Source organism: Chiloscyllium plagiosum, unplaced genomic scaffold, assembly GCF_037043375.1.
Source record: "Chiloscyllium plagiosum isolate Xiang-an unplaced genomic scaffold, Cpla_swu_hap1 HiC_scaffold_3, whole genome shotgun sequence".
Taxonomy (NCBI): domain Eukaryota; kingdom Metazoa; phylum Chordata; class Chondrichthyes; order Orectolobiformes; family Hemiscylliidae; genus Chiloscyllium; species Chiloscyllium plagiosum.
In genome coordinates, this window is record NW_028270141.1 from 85,155,028 (window position 1) to 85,171,131 (window position 16,104).

A 16,104-nucleotide genomic window follows, 5' to 3' on the forward strand; every position below is an offset into this window, starting at 1 on the left:
TGAAAATGGTTAGCGATTAAGGTAAATCCTAAAATCATCATCATAAGAGATTGCTGTGAATCTCTAGATCTAGATATCAACTCTATATCACCTAGAGATCAACTGTAGATCATCAGTGAAGGCACATGTGCACCCTTAAAACCCAAAGCATCATTACTGTAGAATTGAATATATACTAATTTCTGTTTGCCTTAGAAATATATTTTTGCTGTTTATGGAACTGGCTAGTTTGCCAACATTATGTTTGAGGTAATAGCTGGATAATAAATGTTGCTTCTGGTGATCAAGTATCCTTTCCTGCTGTCACATGCAAGAGTAATGCTTTCATAGTGCACCAGCAAAATTAAATTATTTTATAATTGGAAAATTCAGAAGTTCCCAGAAATCAATGCCTTGTATTTTATGTTTCAAATGGAAGAGCAGCTATCTTTGTAATATCTTTGAGTTGATGAGTGCTACTTTTGTTCCACTTAAAACATAAAAAAAAATCGAAAAGGTCTTCACTTGACCAGTAGAACATTTTTAAAAAAAAAGTAAGGACCATAAGACTGAATATAAATTGGTGAAAACTTGTGGTTTGACATATTTAATTAAATTGAACCCATTTAAATTGATTTTGGATTTTCACCTTTCATGTAAGTTAGAAGTTGTTTTGTTAACTTTAAGTGCGGAAAACATTAGAATGAAGCTTCAGTTTACAGTTGAAAGTAATGTCATTATACATGGCTAGACAGTGTTGATTAAAATCTTTCAACTTGAATTTGTACCAGTGAACTATTTGTAAGTTGAATAGTGAGTTAGTTGAGAAATAGAAAAAAACTATGCATTATCCAGTGACAGACACAAACATTGCTCTAGATTTACAGGTTGGTGCCCTTTCTTCTGCTTGTATGATTTATTATTTTGCTACTCCTGAGCAGTTTTCCTCTTGAGTGGCAAGTGAGTTTGTGATATTACTTTTGCTGTAATTGCTTAGATAGTTGTTTTCTTAAAGAAAACATTTTTCCTTTGAAGAAAAGATCTCTTACCAGAATATTTTCAAATTTCGGTAGCAGTTGATCAAATTGTGGAAAGCTGTGCATTCCAACCACATCCCATTCAGGCATTTGTGAAAGTTACCAAAACAGCCACAGTAAGGCAACATTGCAACATCATTTTGTTGAAATGTTCTTCAAAAAAACTTTTTATGAAGAAATATTGATAATTAGATTGTGTTACATATCTTGCTTTATATATTGAACACCAGATTTAAATCTGTATCTTGGGTTCAAAGTGCTGTTTTGTAGTCATACAATGCTTTATATTACACATACTCCTTCACCTGTTGGACTTGGATTCAGATCCAGCCTATTCTAAAGTATTGGACTTTGGCCTCCAAAAGCCAAACAAAATAATGTGAAAGAGTCCAGGCAATTTTGAGGCATTAAGTTGTCAATCTTGGTCCAGTGATTTATGTGGTCAGTGCAAAATGGTTTGTGAGCAGTCCTTGGATGGTGATCAATGATTTCCCACACAAGGAACCTTTCCAGGGATCTTTTAAAGTACTTTCACGATAATGAATGTTGGAGAACTTGATAAATAATGGTTCTTATGCTTTGCATTAGATCTAATTCAGAATGAAGTTTTTAATTCTGTTTTTCACCTTTCGTGCTGGACGAATTGTCTCTTTGAATGAAAACATTTTCAAAACTTGAGTATAAAGTTCAATCACGCTTCATTTGGGCGCATGATCACATAGGACTAAAGTGAATTGTCACCATTATCTGATGGTGGGATTATCTCATGTTGAATAAACTGCAGCCATTTTGAATAAATATTTCAGAACAAAATATGAACTTACCTCTGTAACTTTTTATATTATAGGCTGGATACACATATCTGATAAAGTCTGTTCCATAAACCAGGTTCAAAGACAACAATAGTAGAAGTGCACCAATTCCCATAGAAACCATGTTGCAACTAAAAATGTAAAAATAACAATTGTATAAGTACCAATGGAAAACAGGATTCAAGGGCTCTTGATTTTGATGAAAATCAGGTATCACTTAAAATGTAGCAGCAATGGAGACTATATTTCATCAGATTTTCATGAGCAAACATTGTTATGATAGTTTTCTGTTTCAAGGTAGCAGTGATATTTTCACTTAACATCTTTAGCAAGAGGAGAGCATTCCTGATGGTCTCCGTTAAATCTTTGAATATAAAACTTGCACAAATGGTTAATTCCAAAGTGTGGTGCTCTTAAATTTTAAATGATATTCATGACTGTAGCTGAAAGGTGTCATGTGAGATTAGTGTTAAAACTCGTTCATGAGTTTTTCACATTACACCTGGCTAAATAACAGTACCAAGCTTGCAAAAGAGGTTTGCAATTCCCGATTCTGGCAAGCGTGATCACTTCTAAAGTTACAAAACAGAATACTATTGTTAGCAGAATCAGTGAAAATGTACTCCGATATCCTCACTCTTTCATATGCTAACACACTTTTAAATGTAACATACCAGTTTATCTAGTCTTCAGGACTTTGCTTCTGTAAAGGTTCCCAAACAGATTCTCCTCTGAATTGGTGTAGAGTATGGCTGTGGTATATTGTACTTAGTTTCCAGTGATGAATACAGCTGTATTTATATAGAGGAGATTCTATAGATATCTGAAAGTTCTCTGGCTCCTCCTTTTAAAATGAAAGCGTTAATTATGCAGTCTGAACTTTTTAAAACATCAAAATGTTATGTCAGGTTAGGGAGTTTCTTGTGGTCAAATTTGCCTAGCCTTCTTTGGGAGTGGCCATTGGCCAAAATGTTTCTAATTCCAGTGTAGAAATTCTGATAAGATTTTTCAAAACTAAACTTAATATTTAGGAAACCTTCATTCATTCAAATCCAAACAGTGTATTAAGTTAAAACAAATGTATTTTTGCTAACTGAATTGATTTGTTTTGAATAATTATGCTGGAACTCCTCTCAGTTGTGCAATAAAGCAGATTAAATAATACATGTCTTTTTAGCATAATGATCTGAACAGTGTCAGTTGTGCATCACCTTAATATTTCATTTATTACATGAAATTGAAAGGGGTATTAAAATGTTTAACACCTTTAGCTGATCGATTGTACACCTAAATGTAAAATGGCAATGGTTAGTCTGCATTGCTGAAGGGACAATCTGGTGTGAAAGGCTGGGAGTTAGAGATGGTTCCATTACATTGTGGATACACATCTCTGAGATTTCTGAGAATGCTTTCACCCTCTGGGAAAATGTTTCATTCAATACTATGCCTAAACCAATCAGCATAGATAATTTGATTTGGAGTTCAAATTGAAAGATCTTTCCAAATTCTAAATGATTGCAAAGTATCTTTTAAATACAGAAGTGGAATTTGTTTTCATACGCTAGTCATTTTTTGAATTGTTTGACAGTCTGTCTTGACATGCGTTTTGAAATCAATGATACAAAATACATTGTTGAAGGAATCCTTGGGAGAATGTTTATTAATTAAAACTTGATCAGAACTTCATGTGTTACATAACGGATTTTAGGAATCTAGGTGTGACACTAGTAAAGATAATGTGATAATCTCAGAGAATACAAGGCTGCCCTCCTATTAGAGCGAGAGAGAGAGAGAGAGACACCCTAAGGATCACCATGCCTCAGTCCAAAAGTGAGGTTAAAAAGACAAGAACTTTTCAGTAGCCTCAGCTGGTGTAGGACTTGAACCCATGCTACTGACATCAGTATGTATCGCAAACCAGTCATCGAGCCAACTGATTCCCCCTCCTCCCGCACTTTACTGAAGGCCAGAATTTGGGATATCTTGACAACCTGTATGTTCAAGAATTGATGTGTCAGCCCAACATCAAGAGTGTGAATTTGTAAAACAGTCTCCATGACAAACATTCTTACAAGAAACTTTTTTTTTCTATTTGTCCTAAAAGTTGCATTATAAAATGAATTCCACATAGAATGTATCTGGTTGAAGTATTCTATGTAGTGAGTTACTATATACAACCTGTTGCAGTATTTTTTTCCTCCCTAACAAATTAAAGGCAAGTGTATTAAAATGTTTAAATCCAAATGACAGATGAACTGCTTCCATTGCAGATAAAATATAGTCTTTATAAAGATTACACAGTGAATCTTACTTGGAGCTTAATTTCTGAAGTCTGATGTTCTAGCTTGTGATCCAAACTTGTATGTTATTGCAACAACAAAGGCAGTTTAATGTGTTCTTAAAAGTGCTTACCTGAATTATCATTTGAATCACTTTCTCATGAGCATTTTTTTAAACTTTGATGTGACTACATAAAGGACAGAGATTAATATTTGTTTCTATTAATACTGTTTAGTTATTTTCGTCAGTTTAAGGATATCAGAAATCTATAATCCTCTATTTTTCCAACTCCCTACAATTATAACGATACAGACTCATGATTGCAGTGTTCAGAAATTAAATGATTTTTATTTGAACTCTTGGAATACTAGATGGACAATACTCAGTGGTACACTAATTTTAAAATAAAACTGAAAATTACATAAGGTAATTGTCTTTGACTGGCATGACACCATTAACTGACCTAACAATGACTGTTGGACGATTACTGCAAGACCTCATGGAATTTACCATTTTAAAGCTAGGCTGTAAGTACGTAATACCTAACTGAATTTTTCAATCAATGGTAATTCACTTCAGATTTATTCACTGTAGTTGAACATGCTGTAGTATCTCCCCCATACTCATCTTCGCCAATTGAGTTACAATTTGTCTGTTTACAAGATTTGATGTGGTCTTTGCATCAAAACAAATTATAAAGCAGGTTACCAACCTGATTTTGAACACCGTGAGATCAGGTTAAGAACCCAGTATGCACAACACCATCACCAACCTAAGTCTCCACTGCAATATACTGGATTTTGATTTCAATCTTACTGATGTTAGTTGAGAATCAACTTTCTGGGCACCATATTGTACAGCTTTTATTGTCCCATGCCTTTCAATTTGTAGAATATTTGAAGATCATATAGAAAAGAATGCAAGTAATTTTGAAATGCTTATATCTTTCACTTACTGGAATGCTTGAAATGTAGTAGCAAGAAATTCATTCCCTGCTCTCCCGAGTGGTTTCCATTGCTGGATACTCGGCAAATGTTTGAGTACGTGAATCCATACCATGAGTCATTAAAGTCTGAAAAGTTGATATCATATTAATTTATAACCTCCCCCCACCACACACACAACACAACAATTTAAAAATGTTTGTAAATGTTGCATTTTTACAGATTAATATTTTCATACAAATATTTTAAAAAGGGCATTGTGACACATGGTTGAATACTGAAGAGAGAGCTTTGATAACCTTCTAAACATCATATATAATCAGCAGTTTGTTTATTTGCATGGAGAGGTATTAAGGCTAGCATATAGTGTTTGGAGTACCCTGTTCTCTTCGGGTTGTGTACAGCATATAAAAACAAAGAGAGCATCATGGGCAGACAGGACATATACAAATTGCATAATTAATCAGGTGTTGAAGAAGGATACAGCGCAGGCAGGCTTTGGTGAAGCCATGAGATTATGAAGAACGGTCAAGCATTCTTTTTTAAGACAAATAAGATCAACCAATATGGGGAAGCAGAGTATGCTTGTTATTCTGCCCTATGGCTCAAAGCTAAGCTGTGCTGATTCAAATAAATGAACTTGCGCACAATTGTTTCTCTGTCTGTTCATATAAAGGGACTTAGGGGTACTTGAACATGAAACAGAGAAAACTAGCACATAGGTGCAGCAGGTAATCAGGAAGGCAAATGGAATGTTGGCCCTTATTTCAAGAGGGTTGCAGTGTAAAGTCAGGAAGTCTTACTGCATCTATACAAGATGCTGGTGAGACCACATCTAGAGAACTATGAGCAGTTTTTGTCCATTATTTAAGGAGAGGTAAGATTTCATTGGAGTCAGTTCAGAGTGGTTTAACTAGGATGATTCCTGGTATGAAGGAATTGTGTTATGAGCAAAGGCTAGACAGATTGGGACTCTACTCATCATAGTTTAGAAGAATGAGAGGTGGTCTCGTTGAAACATAGAGGATTCTTAAGGGGCTTGACAGGGTAAATGCTGATGGATAGATGTTTCCCCTCACTAGAGTGGAGGGTCAGAGGGCATAGTCTCAGAAAAAAGGAGCACTAGTTTCTTTTCTGAGAGTTGAGTGTCTTTGGAGTTCCTTGCCACAGAGAGGGATGAGGTGGGTGAAGGGCGGGGTACAGAGTCCTTGTATATACTTAAGGCTGACAAAGACTCTTGATCAGTAGGGGAATCAAGGGTGACAAGCAAAAGGCTGGAAAGTGGATGTGAAGAATGTTGGATCAGCCATAATCCTGTTGAATGGCAGAACAGGCTCGAGGGGCTGAATGGCCTACTCTTGTTTCCATTTCTTATAGTCCTATGTTGTAAAATAAAACAACTTAACAAACTGTCTGATTTTTTGTCATACATTTTTTTCAATCTGCCTTCCAAGAAGTTAAAGTGCATAGTGAAAGGCACTCATGACTGGATCAGGTCATAAAGGGTGTAACAATATTATTCCTTCCCTAGGCTATGCTATCAAATTCAGATATTGGGCAGCACAGGAACAATTCTAAATGTAAGACCCCTAATGAATGAAAGTACCAAACTCACTTCATCTGGAAGCATAGCAAAGGTATTACACAAAGTCAGATTTCTACCATTGCTGTACTTCGCGCACTCAAGATTTTGGGCAATTGGTAAACTGTAAGGGAAATATAGTTCTCCTACTTGTGGATGACCATCCTTTCCACAGTGTTTGTGCAGAATGCCGAATATGTTCTAATTTTACAATGATTTTCACCTGCCTATTTGATTCTTCCTGAATTATGTAAAAATGTGTTTACTTCAGTTTCATATTCAGAATGTGTTCTCCGCAAAGGCATTTAAATTTTAAGTTTCTTTTTAGTCAGCGTTGTCAGGAAAACAGGTGATCCCAAGTGAGGGCCAGGAGTTCAGTTTGTTTTCAGATCTGTTAATTAATTGAAATTGCCCTCTAATCTCTTCCTAAACCCATGTTTGATACTCTCAGTAAAGTGCATGGTGGATGGATTTTTGTTGGCAAATTAAAATGGAGAAAAAGTATATTAGAGGGTGGAGGATAAATTACAGATGAACCGGTTCTATTTGGCACAAAATATAGTATTTACAAAGATTATATGTTGTGCTTCATTTGGAATCTCAGTTTGAGTACTCATGACCCACTATTGTGAATGTTAATACAAAAAGAAATTCACTTTTTCACTATTTCACAAATATATGTTTTATAGTTGGAATAATTATAGCACTGTTGAGGATAACAGTGAAACTTTCATTAGCTGCACTGAAATTACCCACTCTCAATTATCTACAGTAATTAAATAGAAAACAGTTTAGTTCTGTTGCACAATCAAATTGCATAATTTCAGTTCCAAATCCCTCCGTGTGTTGTGTTCCGACAGATGTCACATGCTTTATAATGGCTAGTGCCTGTATGGTTCTGATATTTAGTTCTGGGTCAGGAAGCAGTGGGATTTGTGAATTTGGATGCCATTTGTATTTTTTGGGCAATAAGGTTTGGGCCTTTCTAAAATAATCAACAATTTTGTTTTAACCTGCTCTGTTAATTCATATTTTCTGCTAGCTTACAGGAGCAGAGGTTTGGGTTCAAAGGTAATAATTTCAAATTCTACACTTTAGCGTAAATATTTGCCACTGCAGTGCATATCAAATTCTCGTACCCTGAAATTTCTGATATGTACGTCACCTGTAAAACCAAAGCCCGCAGAGTCAGAAAATTCATGTCACAAAGCTTTAGTAGATCAGAAATTCGTATGTGAATTTGGAATGATAATTTGCAAGACCAAATTAATCATCTTGTCTCTCAACGTTTTGTGCCAGATAACACAATCTTAATGTTTAAGAGGGAGAAATGCAACTTCAACAAAAATTACTGTCACAGGCACAGAATTGTCAATTGTGACTAAACAGTGGCACACTAACCTTTGGGTCAGAATGTTGTGATTTCAAGTTTTATTATTGAAGAAACTAAGTGTCAGAGTTACAGTTTAAAAGCGATTCCTCATAAAATAGCTCTAATTAAGTGACTCAGTGCCATTACATTGCAAATGGTAGATGAAGCTAGTGTGGTAAGTCCTGTAGTTGCAGAAACATGTTATTCTAGAAAAATCTCAAACAGTTCATCCCAAAATTTAACTGTTTTTGGAACTTCAAAATAGTATGGACCTTTTGGTGAGAAGCTGAGATAATGTGTTACACCTTTGATACTCTTTCTTTAAAATATATTTTAATAAAATTGTTAAAAGCATATAACTGTTTAAATTACACAGTACATAAGGTGAAAAGTACAGATTATTTTAATACACAGCGTGAGAAAAGTCACCACACTTGACAATACAGGTGTTGGTGCCTGCAACTCATGTTAAATATTTTTAGGTGCTGACAGCCTGAGGGCTTGTGTTAAGACATGGGATAAACCCTCCTGATTAATTTAAAACCAGCAACACAGAAAAGATTTACCCAGTGCAGTAATCTGTAAAATTTTAAGTGACCAAGAACTAATTAAAGTAAAAATGAACAACTTTATTTCTTAAAGTATAACAGAATAATTAACTAACAACTATTTACAATTCCTTCCTCTAACCTATCTTTTACCTTCCCTTCTATAATATTAGTCCGATAAAGCTCCCAATTAATATTTACAGAAAATTCAAATGTTAAACCAGCCAGCGGTCTTCATCGGTAGATCGGCTGTCCAGGTCAGCGTTGAGGTTTTTCTCTGTGCAAACTCCTCTAGACAGGTACCTGTCAGAGAGTTCTGATTAGCAGTTTACATCTTTTGGTCTGGTGGCAGTTCTTCTCGAACTGTTCAATTTTCCCCGGTCTTATACCCCAAAGCATCGGATTGTGTCATTGGATTTTAAGATTGTTAATATAATCAATTCAAACTTACTGGACTTTGGTATTTTTCAGTATATAACTTGCTTTCCAGGTGACCAGCTACCCAGTAGCTGGAGCACATGTTACGTTGTATCTTACTGAGAACACTTGGTGCTGTCACTGCTAGCTTTTACACTCTTAAAAGTATAGTACACCCACATCTTTATAACAGTTGTTACTTCAGTGCTACGGTATACTACGGTAGGTGGGCCTGCGATATCCCAAGCTATAAGAAGACTTTGACATCATTTTTGCTTTCAATGCTCTTAAAAATAACACAGCTCTCATTTGACATTAAATGTTTTTGGTTGGAAGTGCTCAAAGGTGTTAAATTGAAGCACTCAAAGGTGTCAGTTGACTTCAAATGCAATCAGCAATACATATATTAAGAAAAACATTTCAAAAATAAAGCAAATTTAATAGTAAAGATCTGAATTTATGATTTTTAAAAATTTGTTGTAAATAACCAAACAATCATCGCGGCTACCAAAATACTTAAATTTAGTTATTAAACCCCTTCATACACATAGACCAAACCCTCTAGTTTAAAACAAACCCAAAAATGATTATGATATTGAAATATAGATCTAGCATTACAGACCTTGCATTACATTTACACTATGAAAATGAGAATGAAGAAAAGATGGTAACTATTAAGCCAATGAGAATCATAAAATCAATGAAAACCATGAAAATGACACTAATCATTAGAAACAATGGAAACTGGAGACCCAACAGTTCGTAATTAGCAACTTGCTTCCCATTACTTGACCGCATTCTTGCCAGATCCTGAGCGACAGTCTTGTGTTTATGCAGTAGGTGTTAATAGTGTGGTTGATATTAAATGATCAGCTTCCTGCATAGAGAAATTGATTTTGGAATTCTTTCTGTCTGGAACCTGGACGTTGGACAGGTAAGAGCAAGTCTGTTCTGAGTGCACAATTTGGATAGCCAGAATATCATTTTAGAGAGTTGTGATATCCCAGTGGTTACGTCACAGGATACCTTTCAGGACTCCTTTGTGGGGGAGGTGTCAGATAGCCTTTAGATGGTTAACTGGAGGGTAGAGTGTGTGAAAGTGGTGCATAAGCTCCTTGGAACTGTGATGCCTACATCCTATGAATTATCTTTTTAAAAAAAGTTAAGAATGCCAGTGATGCTGAGGGAACAGTGATATATTTCCAAGTGTCAGGATTGAGAGTGACTTGGAAGGAAACGTGCATTTGTGGTGCTCCTGTGTATCTTGCTCTTCTGGGTAGTTGTCGATTGAAAGGTACTGTGTAAGGAGATGTGATAAATTAGGGCATTGCATCTTGTAGTTCATACACGCTGCTGCTTCTGAGTAGCAGTAGTGGAGGAAGGAGATTCTTGTGGGTGTGGTCTCCATTAAGCTAGCTGCTTTTTGAATGTTGTTGGAGTTGCACTCATCCAGGCAAGTGTGGAGAATTCCACCACATACTTGATTTGTGCCTTGGCGATGGTGGTTAGACTTTGGACTATCAGGAGTTGAGTTACTTGCTATAAGATTCCTAGCGGAGAAAGTGAGGTCTGCAGATGCTGGAGATCAGAGCTGAAAATGTGTTGCTGGAAAAGCGCAGCAGGTCAGGCAGCATCCAGGGAACAGGAGAATCGACATTTCGGGCATAAGCCCTTCTTCAGGAATGAGGAAAGTTGTCCAGCAGGCTAAGATAAAAGGTAGGGAGGAGGGACTTGGGGGAGGGGCGTCGGAAATGTGATAGGTGGAAAGAGGTCAAGGTGAGGGTGATAGGTCAGACTGGGGTGGGGGCGGAGAGGTCGGGAAGAAGATTGCAGGTTAGGAAGGCAGTGCTGAATTCGATGGATTTGACTGAGACAGGGTGGGGGGAGGGGAAATGAGGAAACTGGTGAAATCCGAGTTCATCCCTTGTGGTTGGAGGGTTCCTAGGCTGAAGATGAGGCGTTCTTCCTCCAACCGTCGTTTTGTTGTGGTCTGACGATGGAGGAGTCCAAAGACTTGCATATCCTTGGTGGAGTGGGAAGGGGAATTGAAATGTTGAGCCACAGGGTGGTTGGGTTGGTTGGTCCGGGTGTCCCAGAGGTGTTCTCTGAAACGCTCCGCAAGTAGTCTCCCCAATATAGAGGAGGCCACATCGGATGCAGAAGATGCAATAGATAATGTGTGTGGAGGTGCAGGTGAATCTGTGGCGGATATGGAAGTTTCCTTTGGAGCCTTGGAGGGAGGTGTGGGCGCAAGTCTTGCACCTCCTGCGGTTGCAGGGGAAGGTGCCGGGAGTGGAGGTTGGGTTGGTGGGGGGTGTGGATCTGACGAGGGAGTCATGGAGGGAGTGGTCTTTACAGAATGATGATAGGGGAGGGGAGGGAAATATATCCTTGGTGGTGGGGTCCGTTTGGAGGTGGCGGAAATGACGGCGGATGATGCGCTGTACATGGAGATTGGTGGGGTGGTAGGTGAGGACCAGTGGGGTTCTGTCCTGGTGGCGGTTGGAGGGGCGGGGTTCAAGGGCGGAGGAGCGGGAAGTGGAAGAGATGCGGTGGAGGGCATCGTTGACCACGTCGGGGGGGAAATTGCGGTCCTTGAAGAAGGAGGCCATCTGGGTTGTGCGTTTTTGGAACTGGTCCTCCTGGGAGCAGATGCGGCGGAGTCGAAGCCTCTGACCTGCTCTTGAGGCCACTATATTTGTATGACGAGTCTGGTTCAGTTTCTGGTCAGTTGTAACTTCTAAGATGTTAACACTGAATGGTAATTCCAATTAATGCTAAGCAACAATGCTTCGGTTCTCTCTTGTTGGAGGTGGTCACTGTGTGGTACAAAAGATACTTGTCAGTCCAAACCTGTGGGCTATCAGTGTCTTTCTGCATTTAGAAGTGGATTGCTTCAGTATCTGCGGAATTGCAAATGATGCTGAATATTGTACAGTCGTCACCGTTATGATGGAAGGAAGGTCATTTGCAAAGCAGTTCAAGATGGTTGGGCCTTGGAAGCTATTTTTGAGGAGCTTCTTTAGTTTTGTTTACAAGTTAAATTAGTCACAGTGTACATAATTGTTGTACATCAACTGCAATTAAACTGATATAAATGTAATGCCTCACTTGTTTAATCATATCAGAATTATCAAACTGAAGCCTAATGAAACTAATATTTTGCTAAGCATTGACTTCCCGAAAGGGAAGTTGGGTAAGTGCTGGAGGAGCCTCGTTTGGATCTGTTCCCAGGACATCTTAGGTGACAAAGTCCCCTTTGGTAGTCTTGGGGATTGTGAAAAGTGTTTAAACTCATTGGAACTTATAAAGTTCTCAACAAAAAAGTGCATAAGAAGTGGTAGACATTTGAGTGTGTTTATAAAAGTTTAGAAACTTTTAGGATTTATGTTGCAGAACTGATTTTCTAAATTATAATTTTTGCAAAGGGATACCTATTGGTGGATGGCTCTAGCATAAAGTAATGACTAATTGAGTGAAATGATTCTTTTTGTAACAGATCTGTCGGAGCATCTGGGCAGGTCCTGGGCCACCTCCATCGCTACTCCCTTACCACCCGATGCCTGGAGGAAGAATGCCTCATCTTCCGCCTTGGAACCCTCCAACCCCATGGCATCAGTGTGGACTTCACCAGTTTCCTCATTTCCCCTCCCCCCACCTTACCCCAGTTCCAACCTTCCAACTCAGCACCGTCCTCATGACCCATCCCATCTGTCCATCTTCCTTCCCACTATCTGCTCCACCCTCCCCTCTGACCTATCACCTTTACCCTCACCTCCATCCACCTATTGCACTCTTAGCTACCTTCTCCCCCCCCCCCCCCCCCCCCCCCCCCAGCCCCACCCTCTCTCATTTATCCCTCCACCCCTGAGGTTCCTAGCCTTACTCCTGATGAAGGACTTTTGCCTAAAACGTCAATTTTCCTGTTCCTCGGATGCTGCCTGATCTGCTGTTCTTTTCTAGCACCACAGTCTTGACTAGGACTCTATTTGCTGTAGTTCAGAAGAATGGGAGAGGAATCTCATAGAAACCTGTAAGGTTTTAACAGGATTAGACAGGGTATATGCTGAAAGGATATTCCTGACAGTGGGGGAGTCCAGAACCAGGGTCACAGTCTAAGGATGCAGGGTAAACATTTAGGAGTGAGATGAGGAGAAATTTTTTCACCCAAGGAATGATGAGCCTGGAATTATCTACCTAAGAAAGCAGCTGAGGCCAAAACATTATTTGATTCAAGAAGAGATTGGAGATAACATTTGGGTCTAAAACAATCAAAGACTATTGGAAAAAGCGGGAACAGGCAGTTGAATTGGAAAGTCAGCCATGATCATAATGAATAAATTGTCTTCTTCAGACCTTTGGATTTTCTTCATAAGGTAAAGCCATCATTGACTAGGTTATGATACATGAAACTAAAGTAAAAATGTTTTCCCCTATGCTGTAACTGTTTATCACAACTGAAGGTGCCATATTACTTAATAGTTTGTAGTACAGACTCAGCATATGTTACCTTCATGTAAATCTGCCAGTTTTTCAACGGCCTCTCCCTGCCCCACTAGGAAGTGTCTTCCATTGTGCTTTTAAAATTCACTTCATTCAATCCTGAGTATTTGAGTGACTTCCAGCAGATGGACATCCTCTGATGACTCAATCATTAAACAGAGAAGTGATGCTCACAAGCATTGTGCTTGTTGAAGTACATACAGGAGCACTCCCTTTCCCATCTTGGCACAACTGTGCCCACTCTGTGTCATCGCCCAGTATCCCCTCACGGCTCTCCCCTCCCCAATCTGTCAAATAAACTGAGCCCAAAAAAGACCATTTGTATTTACTTTGTGTAAGAATTTGAAGGCTGACCATTTGTATTTACCATCCCCTATTCCAGGACATTTTGCCTCACTTTTAATTAAGAGATAATTTAAAATATAGCCATTTTGTAAACACCATGATTTTCTAAATTTGCAAGAATTTGCTCCTCATTAGGGATTTTCCAATTTGTTTATGTTCATTTAAGTGTTGATGTAATTCTGTGGCAGTTATTTAGACATGTAAGTTTTGTTTAGATTTCATGAATAATAACACAGTGGATTATCCTCAGAAATCCTACTGCATTTGTGCTTATTCTGACCATCATTCAGTCACAGAACTCTTGCCTCTTGAAAACCTTATTGTCCCAATCTCACCTCCCACAAATGTTCTATCTAAACTAGTTGGTTGCATTGCATTATCCTTTCAGATTGCTGTTTGGACTTGCTTTTTTCCCCATTTATGGCCAGTATTTATTGCCCTGCCCAAATTGCCCTTCTGAAGGTAGTATTGAGCTGCCTTTCTGAACTATTAAGCCCATGTGCTGTTTTTAGATCCACAATGCTGTTAGGGTGGGAGTTCCAGAATACCCAGTAAGGCTGAATAAAGTCAATATATTTTCAACCCTTGTGAATAGCTTGGAGTGGAACTTAGGGGTGGTGGTGGTGTATTTGTCTCTGCTGCTATTGTCCTTGTGGAACGAAATGGTTTTGGGTTTGGAATGTGCAGCAAAAGGAATATCGATGACTTTCTGCAGTGCACCTTGTTGATGTTACGCTGTGTTGCTACTGAGTGTCACTGGTGGTGGAAATGAATTTTTTCAGATGTGCCAATCAAGCTTCATCTTGGATGGCATCAAGCTTCCAGAGTGTTGATGAAGGTGCACATATCCAGGCAAGAGGAGTGTATTCCATCACACTCCTGGCTTGTGTGTTATAGTTGGTGGACAGGCTTTAGGGAGTCAGGAGGTGAGTTACTCACTAACAGGACTCATAGACTCTGACCCTATCTTGTAGCCACTGTATTTATATAGTTTGTCCAATTCAGTTTCTGGTAAAAGGCAACCACAAGAATGTTGCTAGTAGGGGAATTCAGTCATGATAATCCTGGTGAATCTCTAGAGATGACGATTAGGTTCTCTCTTGTCAGTGATGGTCATTGCCTGGCATTTGTGTGGCGTAAATGATGCTTGTCACTTGTCAGCCTAAACCTGGATGCTTTTCAGGTCCTCCTGTATTTGGACGTGGACTGTTTTTATATCAAGAAACATGAGTGGTGCTGAATATTGTGCGATCATCAGCAAACATGCCCATTCCTGACCTTATGAATGGGGGGGAAGGTCACAATCATACTGTCATAGTCAAAAAGCACAGAAATGGACTTTTCGGTCCAGCCAGACCATGTCAACCAGCCCAGACTAAACTAGTCCCATCTTTCTGCTCCTGGCCCATATCCCTGCAAACCTTTCTTATTCATGTACTAATCCAAATGTCTTTTAAATGTTGTAATTGTACACGCATCCACCACTTCCTCAGGAAGTTCATTCCACATATGACTGACGCTCTGTGTAAAACATTTGCCCCTCATGTCTTTTATAAATACTCTCTCTTCTCACCCTGAAAGAAGACAATCATCTATGAACCAGCTGAAGATAGTTACAGCCGAGGATATTATGCTGATGAACCCCTGCAGAGGTCATCTGGAATTGTAGATGGCTTACTTCACAAACTATGTGCTGGGTAAGACTCCCACTGCTCATGGTGTTTTCCCTCCCCGATTCTCATTGCCTCAAGTTTGGCTAGGTCTCCTTGATGCCACACTTGGTCAAATGCAACTTTGATTATAAAGTTCATTCACAGTGCAGTCCTGAACATGGTCAGAAGCCCAAAATAGATGCTCGATGCTTGGACGTTTTTAACAAGTGATTCCAAAATTGTGTTTTACAAGAGCTGATGCAGCCATAGATGCCTATGGATTAAGTGACTGGTTTGAGAAGTACCTACACCTATCAATGTGAAGGAAACTTCAAACAAGAGCCTTAAAAAGGGTGTGTGAGGCCAAGTAAAACAGCCTAAACTGATCTTGAGACTACAAAGATAATGATGCCCTCTTCTTGATTACATGTCGCTTCCTTCGAATGACATCTCAAGCTGCAGACACCTTTTATGTTTGCCCTTCAAAAAAGCAGAATGTTGAGTTAAAGCCAGTTTCAGATTGACTGACGTGACGAGTGCAACTGAATACACCTGTACATAGCAGCCTGGGCATGAGCGATAGTGTGTTATGGTAGTCATGGTCAAAGAACTATCCCTAGTATACCTGTGTTG

At 38.8% G+C, this 16,104-nt stretch overlaps 2 protein-coding genes across 8 annotated transcripts in view; one reads left to right on the top strand and one right to left on the bottom strand.

Moving 5' to 3' along the window:
- The window catches only part of nt5dc1 (5'-nucleotidase domain containing 1), a 568,470-nt gene that overhangs the window by 127,994 nt on the left and 424,372 nt on the right, over window positions 1-16,104 (top strand). The gene's annotated exons all lie outside the window — the stretch shown is intronic.
- Window positions 1-16,104, bottom strand: part of LOC122548586 (uncharacterized) — a 56,674-nt gene that overhangs the window by 22,974 nt on the left and 17,596 nt on the right. The window contains exon 4 of the mRNA XM_087975790.1: window positions 1,841-1,959. Coding sequence (XP_087831916.1) covers window positions 1,841-1,959 — 119 coding nt within the window. The remainder of the gene's footprint in view (window positions 1-1,840; window positions 1,960-16,104) is intronic.